Raw genomic sequence first — 17,166 nt, forward strand, 5'->3', positions numbered from 1 at the left:
TGAGATCATGTAATTCTGTGGTATCCCAAAGTGTGTAATAGAACTAGCTGATTGAGCATTAAAGTGATGCACAGTAGAGGTGATTGGTGTGTTGTAGGATCGAAACCTGGCTCTGATACCATGAAAGATTTCTATGAAAAACAGAGGAATAGAGACGAAGCTGGAAAACGAAATGGAATCCAAGGCTTCAATTGTATTGATAGAGTTTCAAGTACAAGTATTTATACTACAGCTCTACGTACAGTTGAGTTGGAAAATTATAGTTTTACCCTTTAACATAGAGCATAACTGTCATGCTGGATCTTGATCATCTTCTGCAGACATTTTCATTACCCCTTCAATGATCTCTTTATTAGTAGGCGATTCTATCATTGTTGAAAACAATTCGCAATGGTACATTGTAAACTAATCAGGTTTTGGTTACTGGTTTTGCAAAAATTTGAAATATCTTTGAAAGAATGGGAAAAAGAACGTACTCATGATCTTGTTGATAAGATTAAAGTTTTGCAGGGTAAGGTCAAGTCTCAAGACTGGGACAAGGAGCATGATGAGATTACTAACAAAATCAAAGTTTTGCAGGTTGAAATTAAGGCTCAATCCTCTTTAAATGTTTCTCTAACCCTTGAAAATGAGAAATTGTAGGAAGAATTATCAAGGGTCAAGGAAAGCTTTAACAAGTTCTCTATAGGGTTTGAAAAAGTCTCTAAAATGATTGGATTTGGCAAAGCTCATTGTAATAAAGAAGGATTAGGATATAATGGCGAGTCTTGCAAACCTTTGGCATTTGTAAAAAGTGTAGAAGGTGAGAGTTCATCAAGTCAGTCACAAAGCTCTAGTGACAACAAGTCTGCCACCGAATTGGCTGTAAGACCAGAACCTCGTGAAGCCATCCAATCACATCAGAAAAGCTTTTCGGTAAGTTCTGACAAGCACACCTCTGTACGTCAGCCCAGGTATATTCACAACTCCAAAAACTTCATTCCTACTTGTCATTATTGCGGAAAATTGGGACACATACGTCCTAGATGTAATATACTTCGCAAGGTCAGTCAAAATCAAAGAAAAGCATAAAAAATTAGCCAAGCTGAGCTAAAAGAGCATCTGAAGTTGATCAACAGGATTGCAGAGCGCATTGCAATCCCCAAATAGCAGAATTTGAAGCAGAAGCAAATCTGGATTAAAAAATGTTCAAATAATTGTTTTTCTGCTCATATGGATAATCTTGATAATATGCTTGAGCTTGCTTTTGTTTCTACTGAACACAAATTGGCTAATTCGTTTACTAGGCCTTTATACATAACTCAATTTGAATCACTTAGAAGCACCGTTGGTGGATGCTCTAAGTATTGATACTCTCACTTCGCTTGATCCATTTTGCATGCATTCATGTTGTATGTCTTCATGATAGTATAGGTGCATTGTCTTTACGTTTCTGCATTGTTAGGTTCAGTTTCTGGAAATTCAGGATTGAAATGGTGGTTTGTATCCCTGAGTGTCTAACAGATTATTTTGAACTTAGATTGACAAGGGCTGTACTTTTTTTCTTAAATCTGTGTGCAATGAGGTGCCTAGCATGTTTTGATTTTCCCTTGCATCACTCTGTAATTGTGAGCTTGAACAACATATTCTCTATCACCTTGAATCCTCACATGCACACATACTCTAAGTGGTGGTAAGTCATATTTGTTGGTTGGCCTGTTCTCAATACTCTTGTATGGAATATTTCCTTATTTTTGCTACTCCTTGAAGAAAAAAAAATGAATGATTTATGGAGCATGGCCAGGCTATTCCCAAAGTAAACAGGTCTCGATCGTGACGAACGATATGAGGATTGGGAAGAAACGGGAATGGTTTGGTCTAAATTCCCAAATTTAGACATAACTCAATTTGAATCACTTAGAAGCACCGTTGGTGGATGCTCTAAGTATTGATACTCTCACTTCGCTTGATCCATTTTGCATGCATTCATGTTGTATGTCTTCATGAGAGTATAGGTGCATTGTCTTTACGTTTCTGCATTGTTAGGTTCAGTTTCTGGAAATTCAGGATTGAAATGGTGGTTTGTATCCCCGAGTGTCTGACAAATTATTTTGAACTTAGATTGACAAGGGCCGTAATTTTTTCCTTAAATCTGTGTGCAATGAGGTGCCTAGCATGTTTTGATTTTGCCCTTGCATCACTCTGTAATTGTGAGCTTGAACAACATATTCTCTATCACCTTGAATCCTCACATGCACACATACTCTAAGTGGTGGTAAGTCATATTTGTTGGTTGGCCTGTTCTCAATACTCTTGTACGAAATATTTCCTTATTTTTGCTGCTCCTTGAAGAAGAAAAAAAATGAATGATTTATGGAGCATGGCCAGGCTATTCCCAAAGTAATTAAACAGGTCTCGATCGTGACGAACGGTATGAGGATTGGGAAGAAACGGGAATGGTTTGGTCACCCCGATGGATTGTGAAACCATTGACTCGAGTAGATGTGCTCTTTGGGATGTCCTTGTTACATCTAGTACCCTAAAGTCATCTGACTTGAGAGCTGCTAGTATAATACTCGTTACATGGGTCATAGTCTTCTTGAGCAAAAATATTACTTTGTGTGAAAGGCAAAAAGAAAAAATTCAAAATCATGCCCACATGTGTTATAAGGGGAATAAAGATTATGTGCTTCAAACTGTTTCGTATGTGAGTTTTGCTATTCAGATTTCCACAAATATTACACACCCCATCTTGAGATATGTTCACTCTTCACAACAAAAGGTATAGAATACTCGATCATCATCTATCTTACCTTGTGATTGTCGTAATCAATTCACTCGTGTGAACTTATTTTGTTGCACTCTTGTTTATGGTTAAGTGGTATTGCTCTTGTTGGAAAAGCTATGCGAATTAAATCTGTTCTTAGCATTTGGATACTACCCACTCATTGTGTGTTTGCATTTCATTCTTGCATCTCTCATCACATGATCACACTTAGGGGGAGTATTGATACTTGAATTATCTTTCTCTAATTGATTCTTCTTGGGCTGGTGTCTATTGCGCAACATCTAATGGTGATCCTTCTTCTACGTAGCTTCCGCTACGTAAGTTACCTTTGTCATTCCTATTCAAAAAGGGGGAGAAATTGGATGTGTGACTGTGATAACGTTATTCTATCTTATGTATTTTACAAATGTGTGATAAGTGTTTCAGGAATGAATGGATGAAGAGTTGTGATGCTCCTCCTGTACTTGTTGAGGGGGAGAGTTTGCCCTAATTTATGTTTTGTATAGGAATGCCAATGGGGGAGATTGTAGGTACAAGTTTTGATCAACTTGGTGTGTTGGCATTCCATACAAAACGGGAAAGTATCTTTGGGGTTTAATGGGTTTAATATCTTTTATTCATTTAAAGATATTTTTCTGTGTGCCAAATTGTATTATTGATTTCCTAAGTATTTTAGGATTTGGTGTCCTTAATTGTTTATATTTTGTTAACACAAAAAGATTTGTTTTTCCTTGTAGAAGGGGATTAGGGTAAAAAGGATGTTTTGATCATGTTTTCATATGCATAATTCTCTTGAGATCAGTAGAGAAGCTGTGAAGAAAGGATAGCGATATTTGGTGATCGTTCAAGTGAAGAAGGAGTTCGAGATGGAAGACAAACTTTGGATTAGTTTTTGTCTAATCATTGTAGCCGAGCTAGTGCTATTCAAGTTTGTAAAGAACATATCCTTCATCATAAGTTAATTCTTATTTTGGGTTCTCAAGAGTAAGAGCCCCGCAGTGTTTTTAATCTCATATTTGAGGTTTTCATTGCGTAACCAAAATCTAGTGTTCTGTTTGTTAATTTTGGTTTATGCTGCCCAGTAAGGATTGATCCGTGCATTGCAATCCCCATTTTCCAGAAAACACATTTTGTCCTTGTATTTTCATACACTAATCGAACCAAAACAATTACGAGAAGAAAAAGGAGATCGACGTTAATAGAAGAAATGACTGATCCTGCCAAGATACCAGAAGACATGGCGGTGCATGTCTTCTCAAGGCTGCCTCCTAAATCCTTAATGCGATTTAAGTGCATCCAAAAATCATTTCGTACTCTAATAGAAAATTCCAACTTTGCAACCAAGCATCTCTCCGATTTCATGAACAGCATGCACTCCCCGTTATACGTCATTTTCAAGCGTTTTATTTGATCAAAGTATACCATGAGTTGCAGACACAACTGAACCACATTAGAGATTTGGGAGGCATCCTTGATAGATTTTGCACCAGCATCTCTTCCAGCAATTTGGACAGCTATACCATTTATGCACTTTATTCTTCCACTTTTTATTTCTATTTGTACATATGCATTTGCACAAGCGAAGTTTTGGTTGGTTTATCAGATTTGTGTCTTTGGGATATTTTTTGATAGAGATTAATTTGTGTTGTTGCCTTGTTGGCATGCCATCATCTTTTTGTCATAAAACTCAAAGCAATAGTGGTCAGGCATACATCATTGACATGAAAGTTAATACATATTTACACAAGCGTACATATCATTGTCAAGTAAGAGAAATATTAATTAAGCTCGAAATTTATCATACCTCGTGCATTAGGTGTTGGATCTAACCGAGATAATTGACATTAGGAAAACTCAGAATCATACAATGAAAAATAAAATAAAATATTTACAAAACACCAAGCCTTGACAATGCTCCACTTAAGTCACACTAAGCCTAATCAAAGCCACTAATTAGTAGCCAAAATGAGTTATGCACAATGAAATGTAGAATTTTGTGGGAAGTTTGAATTGTGAGTTTCCTAAATTAAACGCAAACAAAAATTGAAATTAAACTATTAACTATCAAGTAAGAAATTATAACATACAAATATCGATGCCAATTTCACAAATGCATTTCCTATATGTTTTATGTCTCGTATCTAGTACCGGTTAGGGCTACTAAACCAACTATCTTTTTGATGTATTGATTATGTTGGTTATGACCACAACCAACTCTCTAATTTGGGCATTACGCCGTAATATCCAAAATTAGAGGCCTAGAGAGCCAGATAATAAAGACCCAACAAACTTAGCTACAAATGAGCTAGCTAATGGTGAGCACACTTTAATCCTAGATGCAACAAGACTAATAAGTTGTCAAATTATTAATCTATTCATCACAATTGCCCACAATATAATTTCAAAGTATGACAAAGCCTAAAAGCATGCTTCTAAGGACCAATAAATTCATATTTAAAGCATACACAACAGAAATTGCATTTATTTTAATTAAAGTTTATACAAGATGAGTTAGGGTTTCACAACCTTAGCTCCCAAAATTAAACAACTCACAACTCACAATCAAATACATAAGAAATCAGGAGAGATTATAAAGAAGAGAGTGAACACAAGTTACTCACAATTTGCTATAGGCAATGACAGGACTCGCCCCCAATTTCACCCTAAAATCTGAAGTGGCCCTATGAGACCTACATTAATTAGGAATAACTCTACTTAAAATTCAATAGAATCACTCTTAAAATGGACCCTACAGGGCCACTTCTGATTTCAAAGTGAAATCTGGGGCGACTCCTGTCAATTTGGTATTAGAGCCAGGTTACGATCTTAGGACCTGTGGGTTATGGGTCCACTAAAAGTATCAAAACGAAGTTAAAAGTGAAACGAATTATTATTTACCGTCCAAATGACTAATAAACTGATAAATTAAAATACGGGACGCAACATGCAGACATGAACTAAGCTTGAAATACCAAACTAAAATTCTCTGTGTCATGTCACTCATGTGAAGTCTTGATGATTGGAGAGTGAGTCTCTTGTGAATCTTCCTTAGAATTCTTCTAAAATGGTGGGAACTTAATAAAGCAAAAATGGAAGAGAAAGAGATAGAGAGAGAGAGAGAGAGTAGGGTGAGCCGGTAAACAGTGTGCGGCCATAGCAGGGGGAGCTGGTAAACGGTGTGCGGCCGTTTCTAGGTGGAAGGGGAGGAATGGTGAATGTCAAATAGAGTAGGATTACTGTGTGTGAAACCCAATCCACCCAATCTCTTCCGTGAGGTGGAAAATGACTAATATGACCCCTGATTTGTTTCATGTGTAAATAGAGAGGAATAGGTAAAGATGATGTAAGTAGGGTGAGGTGTTAGCAAGTGGGGTGGCCAAGAGAAAAAAATAAAAGAAAAGAAAAAATGAAAGAGGATGAGGACTCTTGATTAATTAAACAATTAATGTTTAATTATTCGTGCAGCTCCGTTTCTTTGCTTCTTTTTTTTTAGAGTTAGTGTTGCGTACGTAGCGGTTCGGCTGACCAATCAAGATCTTAATAAAGATATTTTAGATATTTCACTTTAAAAGTGGGGAAAGTTTCGGAATAAGTGAAAAAATTTCTGATTTTTTATTGATCAGCCGCACCGCCACGTGTTATACGACTGACCGTATACAAGAATTTCTCTTCTTTCTAATTATCATCTCCTTTGCTGAAAAAGTCATAATTAGTTCCCGGTCATGTTAAGCTTCTTCGGGAGGAAATCACCTGTTCCCAAACTTCCTATCCCAACTCTGTCCCCAAATCAAAATTTGACACGGAGCACCTAACTTTACTCCATTCTCCAAAAAAAAAAAAAAAAAAAACTACCCACTAACTCCGTTAGCTCATTAGAAAATGAAAAAAAAAAAAACTTATTGATACATGTTAAAATCTTAATTGAAGGTTTCATTTGGATTTAAATGCACAAGAATTTTGCTGTTGAGTTCATTTTATCAAAATTTGGGGTTTATCTTTGAGTTTTCGTTTCCGGGCAATCTGAGATCTCTGTTTTTGGTGCTGGGTTTTACTGGGTTTTGCTAATTCAATGACCTAATTGTACAGGATTGCTTTAACTTGGGGTTCTCTTTCACTTCTCCATAACATTCTGAGATCTCAGTTTCTATTACTGGGTTGTGCTGATTTTGACCAAATTCGATTCCTTTACCTCAATTTTGATTCTATAGCAATGTCACAAGGCTATGCAATCGAGCTTTATTTCGATCCAACGCTGGAAAACCAGGTCCTGAAGGCTTGGAATGTTCTTGCTCGCCTCCAGATTAGTACCCAGCTCATCGAAATCGAATCACGGCCTCACATCACTCTCTTCTCTAGCTCTTTCATCGAACCAGGAAAACTTGAAAACATAATCAAGGTTTCCACTACAAAGCAGCTTCTCAACTGATAACAATGTACTGTTTCCGGCACCAACTCCTTCGATTTCATGCTCATCCTGTTCCTTGCAAAACTTTAAATCTTGAGATCCACAGATACTCTGAGATTGAAATGGAAAGGTCGACTATTCACGATAGGTTTCATTTTTAAATTTTTTTTTTTTTTTTTGGCGAGGTGTTGACAGTGTTAACTTTTGTTGGAGTAAAATGACACATGTCAAATTGTGATTCGGGGTACAGGGTTGGGATAGGCAGTCTGGGGACAGGTGATTTCCTCACTTTTTTTTTTTTTTTTTTTTTTTTTTTGAAAGGTCCTCACTTTTTTTTTTGTAGCTAAAGGATTCATTAACTTTTCATATATGACCCTAATTTGATAACTTTCGTATATAACAAGAAAGAGGTGAAGGTCTGAAATAGTGAAATAAGTTGAAATGTTATTTAGAAAATAAAAAAAATTTCAATGGATCGTAGTCCATTTACACTGAAAGTTCAAAAATTAGGGGAGGGGGAATTAATGCACTAATTTTTTGGCCTAATCTCAATTCCCTCAACAATAAGGCCACCTTTTAGGTGTGCACCCTTAACTTCTTTTAGGCTCATCTTCACATCCTTGTTATAATAACATCCGTCATTGTAAAAGCTCCCCAGTTCAATCTCCATCCATCCATCTGTTCGCTCACGAAGACGTTCTTCCAGAACCCTGATTGGTCTCACACGCTCGTCTACTTCTGTTGCCTTCCGATTTGCACTCAAGTATACAGTGCCTTGTGATTTGTAATTGCCAACTTCAAGTGAAATCTCAGAAGGTAACGAGTCCAAACCATATGCACGATTGGCCAACTTGATAACAAGATGAGCACCATAAACTGTTTTTGGTGATAGCAATTGACTATTCATGGTGCCACATATTTCTAGCCACCAGATGGTTCTGAGTTCAGCAACCTCTGCAAATCTGAATTTGTGGTCGTGTCATAATATTGTGCAAGATAGATAAATTTCAGTGCATTTATTTCCCAAATTACTTTTGGGCTAGAAAGCAGACCTTGATTCGGAGGAAGGCTTCCAACTCCAATAGAGAGGATTGCACGCCCATGTAATTGAAAGATCCCTTGCACTTAACATGTAACATTTTTTACCTGTTGATTTCTCTATTGAGAACATCTGTGTCATTCACCCATCATGGAGTTAATAGTAGTTATGAAATGAGAATTTAAATGGATTATATATGTTCCTATCTTTATTTTTGAAGGAGAAATGTCACAATATTACAAAGAGACTCACTATATTTTGTGGCCCGGAAGAATATTCATGTTTATGAAGACAAAAAAGAAAAAGAAAAGGAAACTGTGTGCTACAACGAATTAAAACTAATAATAAATTTAATGACCTCACTGAGTATATAGCTGGCATTCGAACTTACGGTTTGAATACTACTCGATAAGGTTAGATATTAAATGGTCATGAGCAGTGCATCACCGATCGGGAAAGCATTACTCAAAGCCGGGTTTGAAGAATTTTGGAGAAAAATTTGAGTAGTTTTTTTTTTTTAAATGGCTGGCTCAAAGTCTATAATAGGAGTGAAAAATTACTACAATGTTGGCTATTTGACTTAAATATAAAGTAATGTCAATAGTCATATTAATTATTGTGGTAGCTAGCATCCCAAAGCCACCAGTGCATCAACAGGCAATGGATCAAATATGAATTCTTGGTATTCAAGAATTCATATTTGTTCCACCGCCTGTCAATGCAAAAGCAACCTTGACGTGTTTGCCCCTTCAATTCATGTAATTTTGTTGATCTAAGTTGCAAATGTAATTTTGATTTAAAAAAAAGGGACTGCAAATGTAATAATTCGAAGTCAAGATAATATTGAATTACTTATGATCCAATATATATTTGATCAGTTATATAATGCAAAGCCAATTTTTCAAAAAAAAAAAAAAATGCAAAGCCAGCCTGAGGCATCAATTTTCATTTTTTTTTTAACTTGACCTGGATTTTAAGGAAAAAAAAAAAAACCCACACATTAGTACAAAGAAATGGCTGTAGCAAAGATGAAAGTTACCTTTTTACCACAATCGATTAGATTTGGACGGCACAACCTGATGAACAAGTCCTTGTTGGATGAATAAGGTATTGGAGTGACTAATCTGGACACAATTGCTGAATAGTCCGACGGCAAAAACATCCCCCACAAGCTATCCTTATCGGCCATGGCACGAATCGACGAGGAGACTAACGAGGAACGACATGCATCTCCGGGAGATGTCAATGATAAAATCTGCTCGAAGCAATCTTGAGGCAAATGCTCCAAGCTCATGGTGTAAATATTTATCTATGCCCTCCTGAAGAAAACTACAGACTTTATATCAGTACCAAAGGTCCAGGACCTGGGAACATAGCGTTAGGATGACAACATTTTAATTTTTTGGCTCAAGTCATTATCATCATGAGGACATGAACCTCCGGTTGACATTATGACAACATCTCGAAACTGAACGCATGGAGAGACCATAATATATGGCTGATGTTGACTTGGCTTTTCTAAAACTACCTATATGTGCCTCACACTGTCACACAGGTGCCCCATGTTTTTTTTTTTTGAAATACACAGGTGCCCCATGTTAAAGGCACCCAAAGCCTCCCAAACATAGTGTTAGGCAAACGTTATAATGGACAGCTCAAGAACTCGTGAATTATTTTGAGGATTTGCAACTCTATAGCATCCACGAGAAAGACTCTGGTGGCTGATCTTGTTAGGGTTTCTTTGTTAGGATCCTAACAGTGGTATCGGTCAGCAACATATAAAATCGAGATTTGGGAATTCAAACAAAATAGGACAAGGATAAAAAAAAAGACACGCCATAACTCAAATATTACTTTGGGTTTCGCTCTCTTATGGTGGATGTCTACGAGAATTAGATGCAAATTAAGCACAAGTTTGTATATCACTGGAATTTCTCTTCAACGATCTAATTGCGTTAGTTGCTTCTGTTCCCTCTTATATGTAATTCATATGAACCACATTGGTAAAAAGAATTGCAAGAGATCGAAAAACCAAGTCATGTTTTTTTTTTCATCCGTGATCCACTATTTTCAGTATTTTGGTTCCTCATGTTATATTATATTCTCAGTGTCTTTGCTCCTTTATTAAAAGTTAAAACGAATAGTTTCAACTTTCAACCAAGGTTTTCTTTTTTTGTTTGATTGAGTCTATCAATTAAGGCGGCCCGTACAAAGTCAACAGCACATTCATTAACCTTGTGGCTTACGCAAAATGCAGCCTAATTTTTGCATTCAAAGCATACGTGCTGCACCTGAATTACAACAATAGCCCTCCATTGCAAGCTTTACGTCATGGTCTCGTCGAGTTTGTATGGGCGCACCGGTCTTGTTTTGGTTTTTGTTGGTTGGCCTTGGGGGTTCTGTTTAAGGCTTTTATCTTTATTGAATAAGTTAATAAATTAATTTGGAGTTCACATTTAAAATTATATTTAAAATTATTTGGCAGTAGATAGAGTGCCCAAACTCTTATAAACTCACAGGCAAGGTCCTATTTTTTTCATGTGGGATCTATATATTCTCAACACGCCCTTGCACGTATAGCGAATTTTCAAGTCATACACGTAGATAACCTTGGGTAACGTGGAGCCCGTCTAGCCGTGAGGCATGCACACGTGGGGCACTCGTGGGATAACCAGCTCTGATACCATGATAAAGTAATTTTGGAATTTACATCCAAAACCAATTGGCAATAGATAGAGCGGCCCAAACTCTTATAAACTCATAGACAATGTCATATTTTTCCATGTGATATATATATATATATATATATTCTCAACACATCACAGCCATTTGATTTATTTAAACGATAGAATGTTATAATTGAAGTGGTTATGTTTAGTTGGTAGAAACTCACTTTCGTTTAGGTTTAATGATATATGGTAGTTATGGCTCCGATGTGTATTGTTATACTTATTCCTACTCTTAACTTTACTATCTTGATAAATGGAATCTTAGCTTGTGAGCCAAAAAAAAAAAAAAAAATCACTTTTCTTTTGTTTTTTCTGGCGAATCACTACTTCACTAGTAGGTAAATTTAGAGGTCAACAATTTGGATTACTTAACATGTAAAGTTTGAGGTCTAAACATGTTTTACACTAGTTGCACATTTTCCAGTGTTAAAGAAATGGAGATGTAGAGTAATTATAAACAAAAAATCAATCGACCATCTGAATGAGGATTGTGGTTAAAAAAACATGTCAAAATTTAAGGTAAATTACCTTGAGATGATATTACAAATTCTTGTAGTATTTTGACTGTGATGATCGGTAACTTGTATGTTGCCAAATTGGAAGTGACTGGTAAAGTTGAGAATTTCCCGCATGCTCGGTTGTCTTTTGGCGCCTTATCCCTCTCTAATCCCAAATCCAGAACTTTGCAATCTGCACAAACCCATCAAAACTGACTGACCCAAATCCAATTAAGACTCAATCAATTCTTCCACTTCTGCTCTTAAAGACTCGAACCCAGTTCAAGATTGCATCTTCTACCTCAATGGCTATGGCCCCCAACCTCAAACCCACCATTTCCATGTCCCTCACTCCATTCCTGCCCTCCCCTCGAATTTCACTCAAAACCCAGAACAGCTCACTATTCTTTAACACAATCCCTTCAACAATTCGCACAAACAGAACCTCATTTCCACTCAGAATCTGCACTAACTCACAATTCTTTAGCACCAGAAGACTGTTCCTTCCCTCAGTTTCTGGCATCTGGGATGCCATCACCGGCGGCAACAATCCCCGTGAAGCCATTGCCGCTATCCGAGGTGGAATGGTTCTGTTTAGACAGGTAAATTATGCTCCATAGTTGTGAATGTAAACTAAAGTTCGAAACTTTGTTTTGGAATTGGAAGTTCACAACTTTGTTATTGTCAAGGGTGATGTTGCAGGGTCTGTAGCAGAATTTGACAAGGCAATTGAGCTTGATCCTCGCCAAAAGGCATGTAAGTTAATGTAGCTATTGGTTATTGGTTTAAGAAAATTAGATATAAAACCCAATATTCTAAAGAGGTATTGGGAAAAACTCATACATATTTTCTTATCAAGATGTAGGCAAAGTGGCAAACCTTCCTTGTAGAGTTTTATAATTAATATTTTTTCATGTAACCTATAAGGAAGGTTTGCCTACATATTTTCTTATTCATCCACACCCAGGGCATGTTTACTTACTTGGAATGAGAGTGAATGATTACGGGGTAAATTTATTCCTGCGTTTACTAACACATAAAGGAATTGGAATGATTATGGGGTAAATTTATTCCTGCGTTTACTAATACATAAAGGAATTGGAATGATTCCGAGTAAAAGTATTCCTGCGTTTACTAACACATGAAGGAATCGGAATGAGTGTAGGTCCCACCTCCTTATAAGGAATCAATTCCTGAATACTCAGGAATTTGATTACGAAAGGGGGAGATAGGTTTAGAAATCAACTCCTCCGGAATCAATACCGATTCCTTTCTTCTCCCATTTCAGTTGTCTCCAATTCATGATTATTTCCACTCCAAGTAAGTAAACGCGTCACAAATTCATATATGCTTAATTTCCCTTGAGGTTACCCTTATGGTAGTTCCACGTGGGCAAAACCTTCCTTGTAGAGTGTTGATGTATAATTAACATTTTTTCATGTCATATTATATGCCTGATGTAACCCTTGGGGTAGTGAAAAGTAATATGAAATGATAACTGATCATTAATTTTAGCATTTACTATTTAAACATGTAACTAATAAATGACATAAGTATGAGGTAATACCTTTTGACAAGGTATTGAAAAAAAACACATATCAGAAAACAACTTACCTAATAGCCATGGCATTAGATAACAAACCTCTAGAACATGTAATCAATATATGACATAGGTATAAGATATCTAAAATTATATACCTTTTGACAAGGTTTTGAAAAAAAAAAAAAATCATAGCATAAAACAACTTACCTCATAGCCATGACATTAGATAACATATCTCTAGAACAGATAACCAATAAATGACATAGGTATGCTAAAACTTTATACCTTTTGATAAGGTATTGAAAAAAACTCATGACATAAAACAACTTACCTCATAGCCATAAACATCGCTAAATGTCATACATTTGGAATCGGTAACCAATGAAACTCACAGCATAAAAAAAAAAAATCAGTAGGCATTAAAGTTTTAGAATTTGAAAGTCATATCTACTACATTTTTTTTAATCGTCAGCTGAAAGTCAAGTGTTTTACCCAACTCCTCAAGTCATCATGGGTATATTAGGTATGGTATAGACTATAGACTATAGACGTATAGTCAAACAAACCTATATACAAACTAAATTCTTAGTAACATTTCATCGAATATATTGAGTGCACCACAAAAAAAAATTAAAAAACATAAAATAGGTAACCAATGAAAACTCATAGCATAAAAAATAAATAAATAAAAAACAGTAGATATAAGTTTTAGAACTTGAAAGTCTACCTACTACATACCTTTTTTTTTAATCGTCACCTACAAGTCAGGTGTTTTACCTAACTCCTCAAGGCTCAAGTTAGCATAGGTGTAATAGGTATGGTATATACGCATAGTCAAACAAACCTCTATTGTAGGTATGCAACTAATAAAAACTATTATATGAACTAAATTCTTAGTAACATTTCATCGAATACATCAATTACACCACAAAAAAAAAAAAAAAAACCATAAAGACTGTTCTCTACAATCTCAAACACATCAACAATTACTATCGATAGTAAGAATCAAATAACTTAACTATGTTGTAGAAGGTTTGTGAACCCAAAAAATAGATATGCAAAGGCCTCTTCATATTTGGTTCATTTAAAGCAGCAATCAACCCATTTGAATTTGAAAAAATAGACCAACTTGCATGATTCTAGCAATATTGATGACAATATTAAAGTTAGGGATTACAAAACCTACAATTAAAATAATAATGCAAAGAGCTTTAATCATGGAATACATAACATTATTCTTTTGTCAACAGGTAGATTAGCGTGGGATAATAGTTTCCTTCAGTGGAAATTTTTGTAATTTTGAAGAAAAAAAGGTTGTATTATTTATTTTGGGTGTCAATTAAAAAGAAATAATGGATGAGTTTTACCTAACATTTCTTATAAAAATGGGGCCTATAATGAATTGCCCCTTATTGGTTTGTAGTGAGTTTGGAATATTGATTGTTGGTTAATGGTTTTTTTATCAGATCTTTGGCAAAGGGGGCTGTCACTTTACTATCTTGATAGGTACTACTAGTTCTTTGATGGGTCTTTTTCCATATGTTTTTGTTGGGCTGCTTAGAAAAATGTAGAAGAAAATTGGTGTTTGTTTAAATTTTGAGCAGCAAAAATTACATTGTGTAGAGAAAAGTGGAAAGAGTATCACATTAGCCAAGATTTGTCAGTGGCCCCCATATTGAGAGTAAAATTCTACTACTGGTTTGGTGAAGCTATGTGTCTAGGGTTAAATTAGTTATCTTTTATGCACAGATTTGGAGAAGGGGCAGAGCAGTTCCGAATAGATGTTGCCCAGAATCCAAATGATACAGAGGAGTCCATTTGGTGCTTTCTCTGTGAAGCTCAATTATATGGAGTTAAGGAAGCAAGGGAACGGTTTCTTGAGGCAAGTTATTGATACCAAGATAAGGGCTTTGTAGCTTTAAACTTCAAACATGTCTTTTGGATGTCTATAGGAGCATAACCGAGTATCTTAAAGAGGAAATTGTTGTCTTTCTAGTTGACATTATTTGAATTTCTTTTCACTCCCATGTATTGAGTGAGAAGTTCAGTAATATTCTTTCTAACTGCATTTTATATGCATGCAGGTTGGCCGAGATCCAAGACCTGTCATGAGAGAAGCCTATAACATGTTTAAAGATGGTGGTGATCCAGAAAAGGTATCTGAGTGAAGCTTCTCCTCTCTGACCAAACATTTTCTTATTTGAGCTTGTAGTTCCTAGGTGTGGTTATGGTGTTTATCAGTTCATAAGAGATGTTAAGAATGCTTTTATCTTTCTTTCATGTTTTTGGGTTGAAACATGAACTATTTAGTCATAACACCAGTTTGCCAGTAGGAAGTTAATTGGAGTAATCGGAAGTTGTGCCAAAACTCATATATGTTCTTCCCTTATATTCTTTCTTAGTTTACACTGCAGAACCCTTTAATAAACATCTAGCTTGTGCCTGTTTCTTATGTAGGCCTGACTGCTTGCAATAATACCAAGATTTTTATCTGACTCTAAGTGATTGATCTTTACTGTGTAGCTTGCTGATGCATTTAAAAATGGCCGAGACAGTGATTATTTCTACGCTTCTCTATATGCTGGCCTTTACTATGAAGCTCAGGTCTGTTTTAAATTATAAGAACTTCCTATCAGATCTTCTTCTGGTGTTACAATTGTTACATGTTGTATCTCAATTGAATCTGACTGTTCCTGTAAATATATAGAAAGGTCACCGAAGAGTAATGTGTAGATTTACACACAATAAGTAGACCACCAATGGCTTCTCGATGTTGTTCAGAGACGGATAACTTATAGTTAGGAACCAGGAGTTGTTAGATTGATATTCAGTGCTAGAACCCTAGATAAGAAATCGTTATTCAAAAACAAAAACACTAATTATCTAAGAATACCTCCGTATTTGCTGCTTATGTATCGATGCACAGTTTTTGGGTACTTCATCTAATGATTTATAACTAAGGTTCTAACTTCTAACAAGCTTTTAAGTTCCTTGTTGCAACAACAAGCTAGTGGCAACGAGCATAAGGACCTCCATCTTCCTCAATAGGGCGCTTAATGGAGCCTATTTCATTGAAACAGAAATCTCTGAAATTTCTAAAATTTATCTTTAATTTTCGCTATTAAGTATTCCTAGTGTTAAAGTTTGATACTTTTGGTAATAACCAGTGCTGAGAAATTACTGGCTGAACTTGTAGCTTGAAACTAATTGCCTATGTCTGCTGACTAGCTGTATTTCACCCTTTTATACAGAAGAAACCGGATGAGGCCAAAGTTCACATCCTTGCTGCTTATCAGTCTTCCTATGGACAAAGGTTCAAAGTCAAAAAATTTCATTTCATCAAAATCATAAGCTTCTTGTTCTTCAGTAAAGCAATTAACAGTTCAAATTTTTTATAAAGCCAATTTTCTTTCTCATGTCAGATCTGATGATTACATGGCCTCTCTTGCCAAAGTTCACTGTGTTTGTCGAAATTGGATATCTGATTGAAGCTCTTGGTCATTCCTATAACAGAAGTTGTTTCATCATGTATTCTGATGTTAATGTACTATATGTAGCTTCATTATCGAGGTGAAGTAGGAGCAAGGGAAATCAATCTATTGTAGTATTATACATATTATGATCACATAACTTTGCCCAGAAAAGAAATGAAAAAGCCTTCGGCAATATATTCATTTTCCTGTATGATTCTTAATTATTACTTGTCATCAATTTACAAGCAAGTAAATTCAGCAAATAAACACTATCCAAGCAGAAACACTTCATGATTAGTGAATAATTAAGCAAATATAATTCATTCATGCACCAAACCTCTGCTCTCTGTTCTTGGATGCCTCTTTTAGAGCGTTGATGTCAAACTTTGAAACCCATTTTTCACCAGAAAACAACAATTATTTTCATTGCAGGAAGCTCATCAAATTTGCTCTCTATTCTGGGCCTGAGATTTCCTAAGGTTATATATCTGAAAGTATCTTTTGGACCCTAGAGAGCTACCATACAGTTTATGGAGCGTCTTGGACCAATTCAGACGCCAAGTACAATTCCCATGCCTGGTTGTAATAGGAGAGTAGGAGTGATTTGACTAATTAGCACTGATGAAGGTTTCTAATTCGATATGTATGAATGATATTTAGTATGAGGGGATACTTGCATCTATTTTTAACCGTCCGAATTGAATACCCCTGGG

At 35.8% G+C, this 17,166-nt stretch overlaps 2 protein-coding genes across 3 annotated transcripts; one reads left to right on the forward strand and one right to left on the reverse strand.

Annotated features, from left to right (window-relative positions):
• Window positions 1-7,596: 7,596 nt before the first annotated feature.
• LOC133721514 (F-box protein PP2-B15-like) lies at window positions 7,597-9,559 on the reverse strand. Its single transcript, XM_062148150.1, has 3 exons — window positions 9,251-9,559; window positions 8,225-8,343; window positions 7,597-8,134 (listed from the first exon to the last, which is right to left on the reverse strand). Exons 1-3 carry the CDS (start codon window positions 9,503-9,505, stop codon window positions 7,702-7,704), a joined length of 807 nt encoding a protein of 268 aa, XP_062004134.1. The 5' UTR covers window positions 9,506-9,559; the 3' UTR covers window positions 7,597-7,701.
• Window positions 9,560-11,547: 1,988 nt separating this feature from the next.
• LOC133719801 (uncharacterized) lies at window positions 11,548-16,664 on the forward strand. Of its 2 annotated transcripts, none has more exons than XM_062145975.1 (8): window positions 11,548-12,039; window positions 12,127-12,193; window positions 14,447-14,486; window positions 14,730-14,862; window positions 15,065-15,136; window positions 15,504-15,584; window positions 16,235-16,293; window positions 16,403-16,664. In XM_062145975.1, exons 1-8 carry the CDS (start codon window positions 11,743-11,745, stop codon window positions 16,467-16,469), a joined length of 816 nt encoding a protein of 271 aa, XP_062001959.1. In that variant the 5' UTR covers window positions 11,548-11,742; the 3' UTR covers window positions 16,470-16,664. The 2 variants fall into 2 exon arrangements, with proteins under 2 accessions (XP_062001959.1, XP_062001958.1); XM_062145974.1 differs by having other exon boundaries at window positions 11,552-12,039; window positions 16,232-16,293.
• Window positions 16,665-17,166: the final 502 nt, after the last annotated feature.

This window comes from Rosa rugosa, chromosome 7 (assembly GCF_958449725.1).
Source record: "Rosa rugosa chromosome 7, drRosRugo1.1, whole genome shotgun sequence".
NCBI classification, from domain to species: Eukaryota; Viridiplantae; Streptophyta; class Magnoliopsida; order Rosales; family Rosaceae; genus Rosa; species Rosa rugosa.

What these genes read in the sequence shown, in the direction of transcription:
- LOC133719801 (XM_062145974.1), top strand. Translation starts at nt 11,743, where the DNA reads ATGGCTATGGCCCCCAACCTCAAACCCACCATTTCCATGTCCCTCACT. An exon ending in GAATGGTTCTGTTTAGACAG is followed by an intron (nt 12,040 to 12,126) that starts GTAAATTATGCT and finishes GTTATTGTCAAG; the next exon opens with GGTGATGTTGCAGGGTCTGT. An exon ending in TGATCCTCGCCAAAAGGCAT is followed by an intron (nt 12,194 to 14,446) that starts GTAAGTTAATGT and finishes TTTTTTTATCAG; the next exon opens with ATCTTTGGCAAAGGGGGCTG.
- LOC133721514 (XM_062148150.1), bottom strand. Translation starts at nt 9,505, where the DNA reads ATGAGCTTGGAGCATTTGCCTCAAGATTGCTTCGAGCAGATTTTATCA. An exon ending in TAATCGATTGTGGTAAAAAG is followed by an intron (nt 8,344 to 9,250) that starts GTAACTTTCATC and finishes TGAATGACACAG; the next exon opens with ATGTTCTCAATAGAGAAATC. An exon ending in AAGCCTTCCTCCGAATCAAG is followed by an intron (nt 8,135 to 8,224) that starts GTCTGCTTTCTA and finishes CCACAAATTCAG; the next exon opens with ATTTGCAGAGGTTGCTGAAC.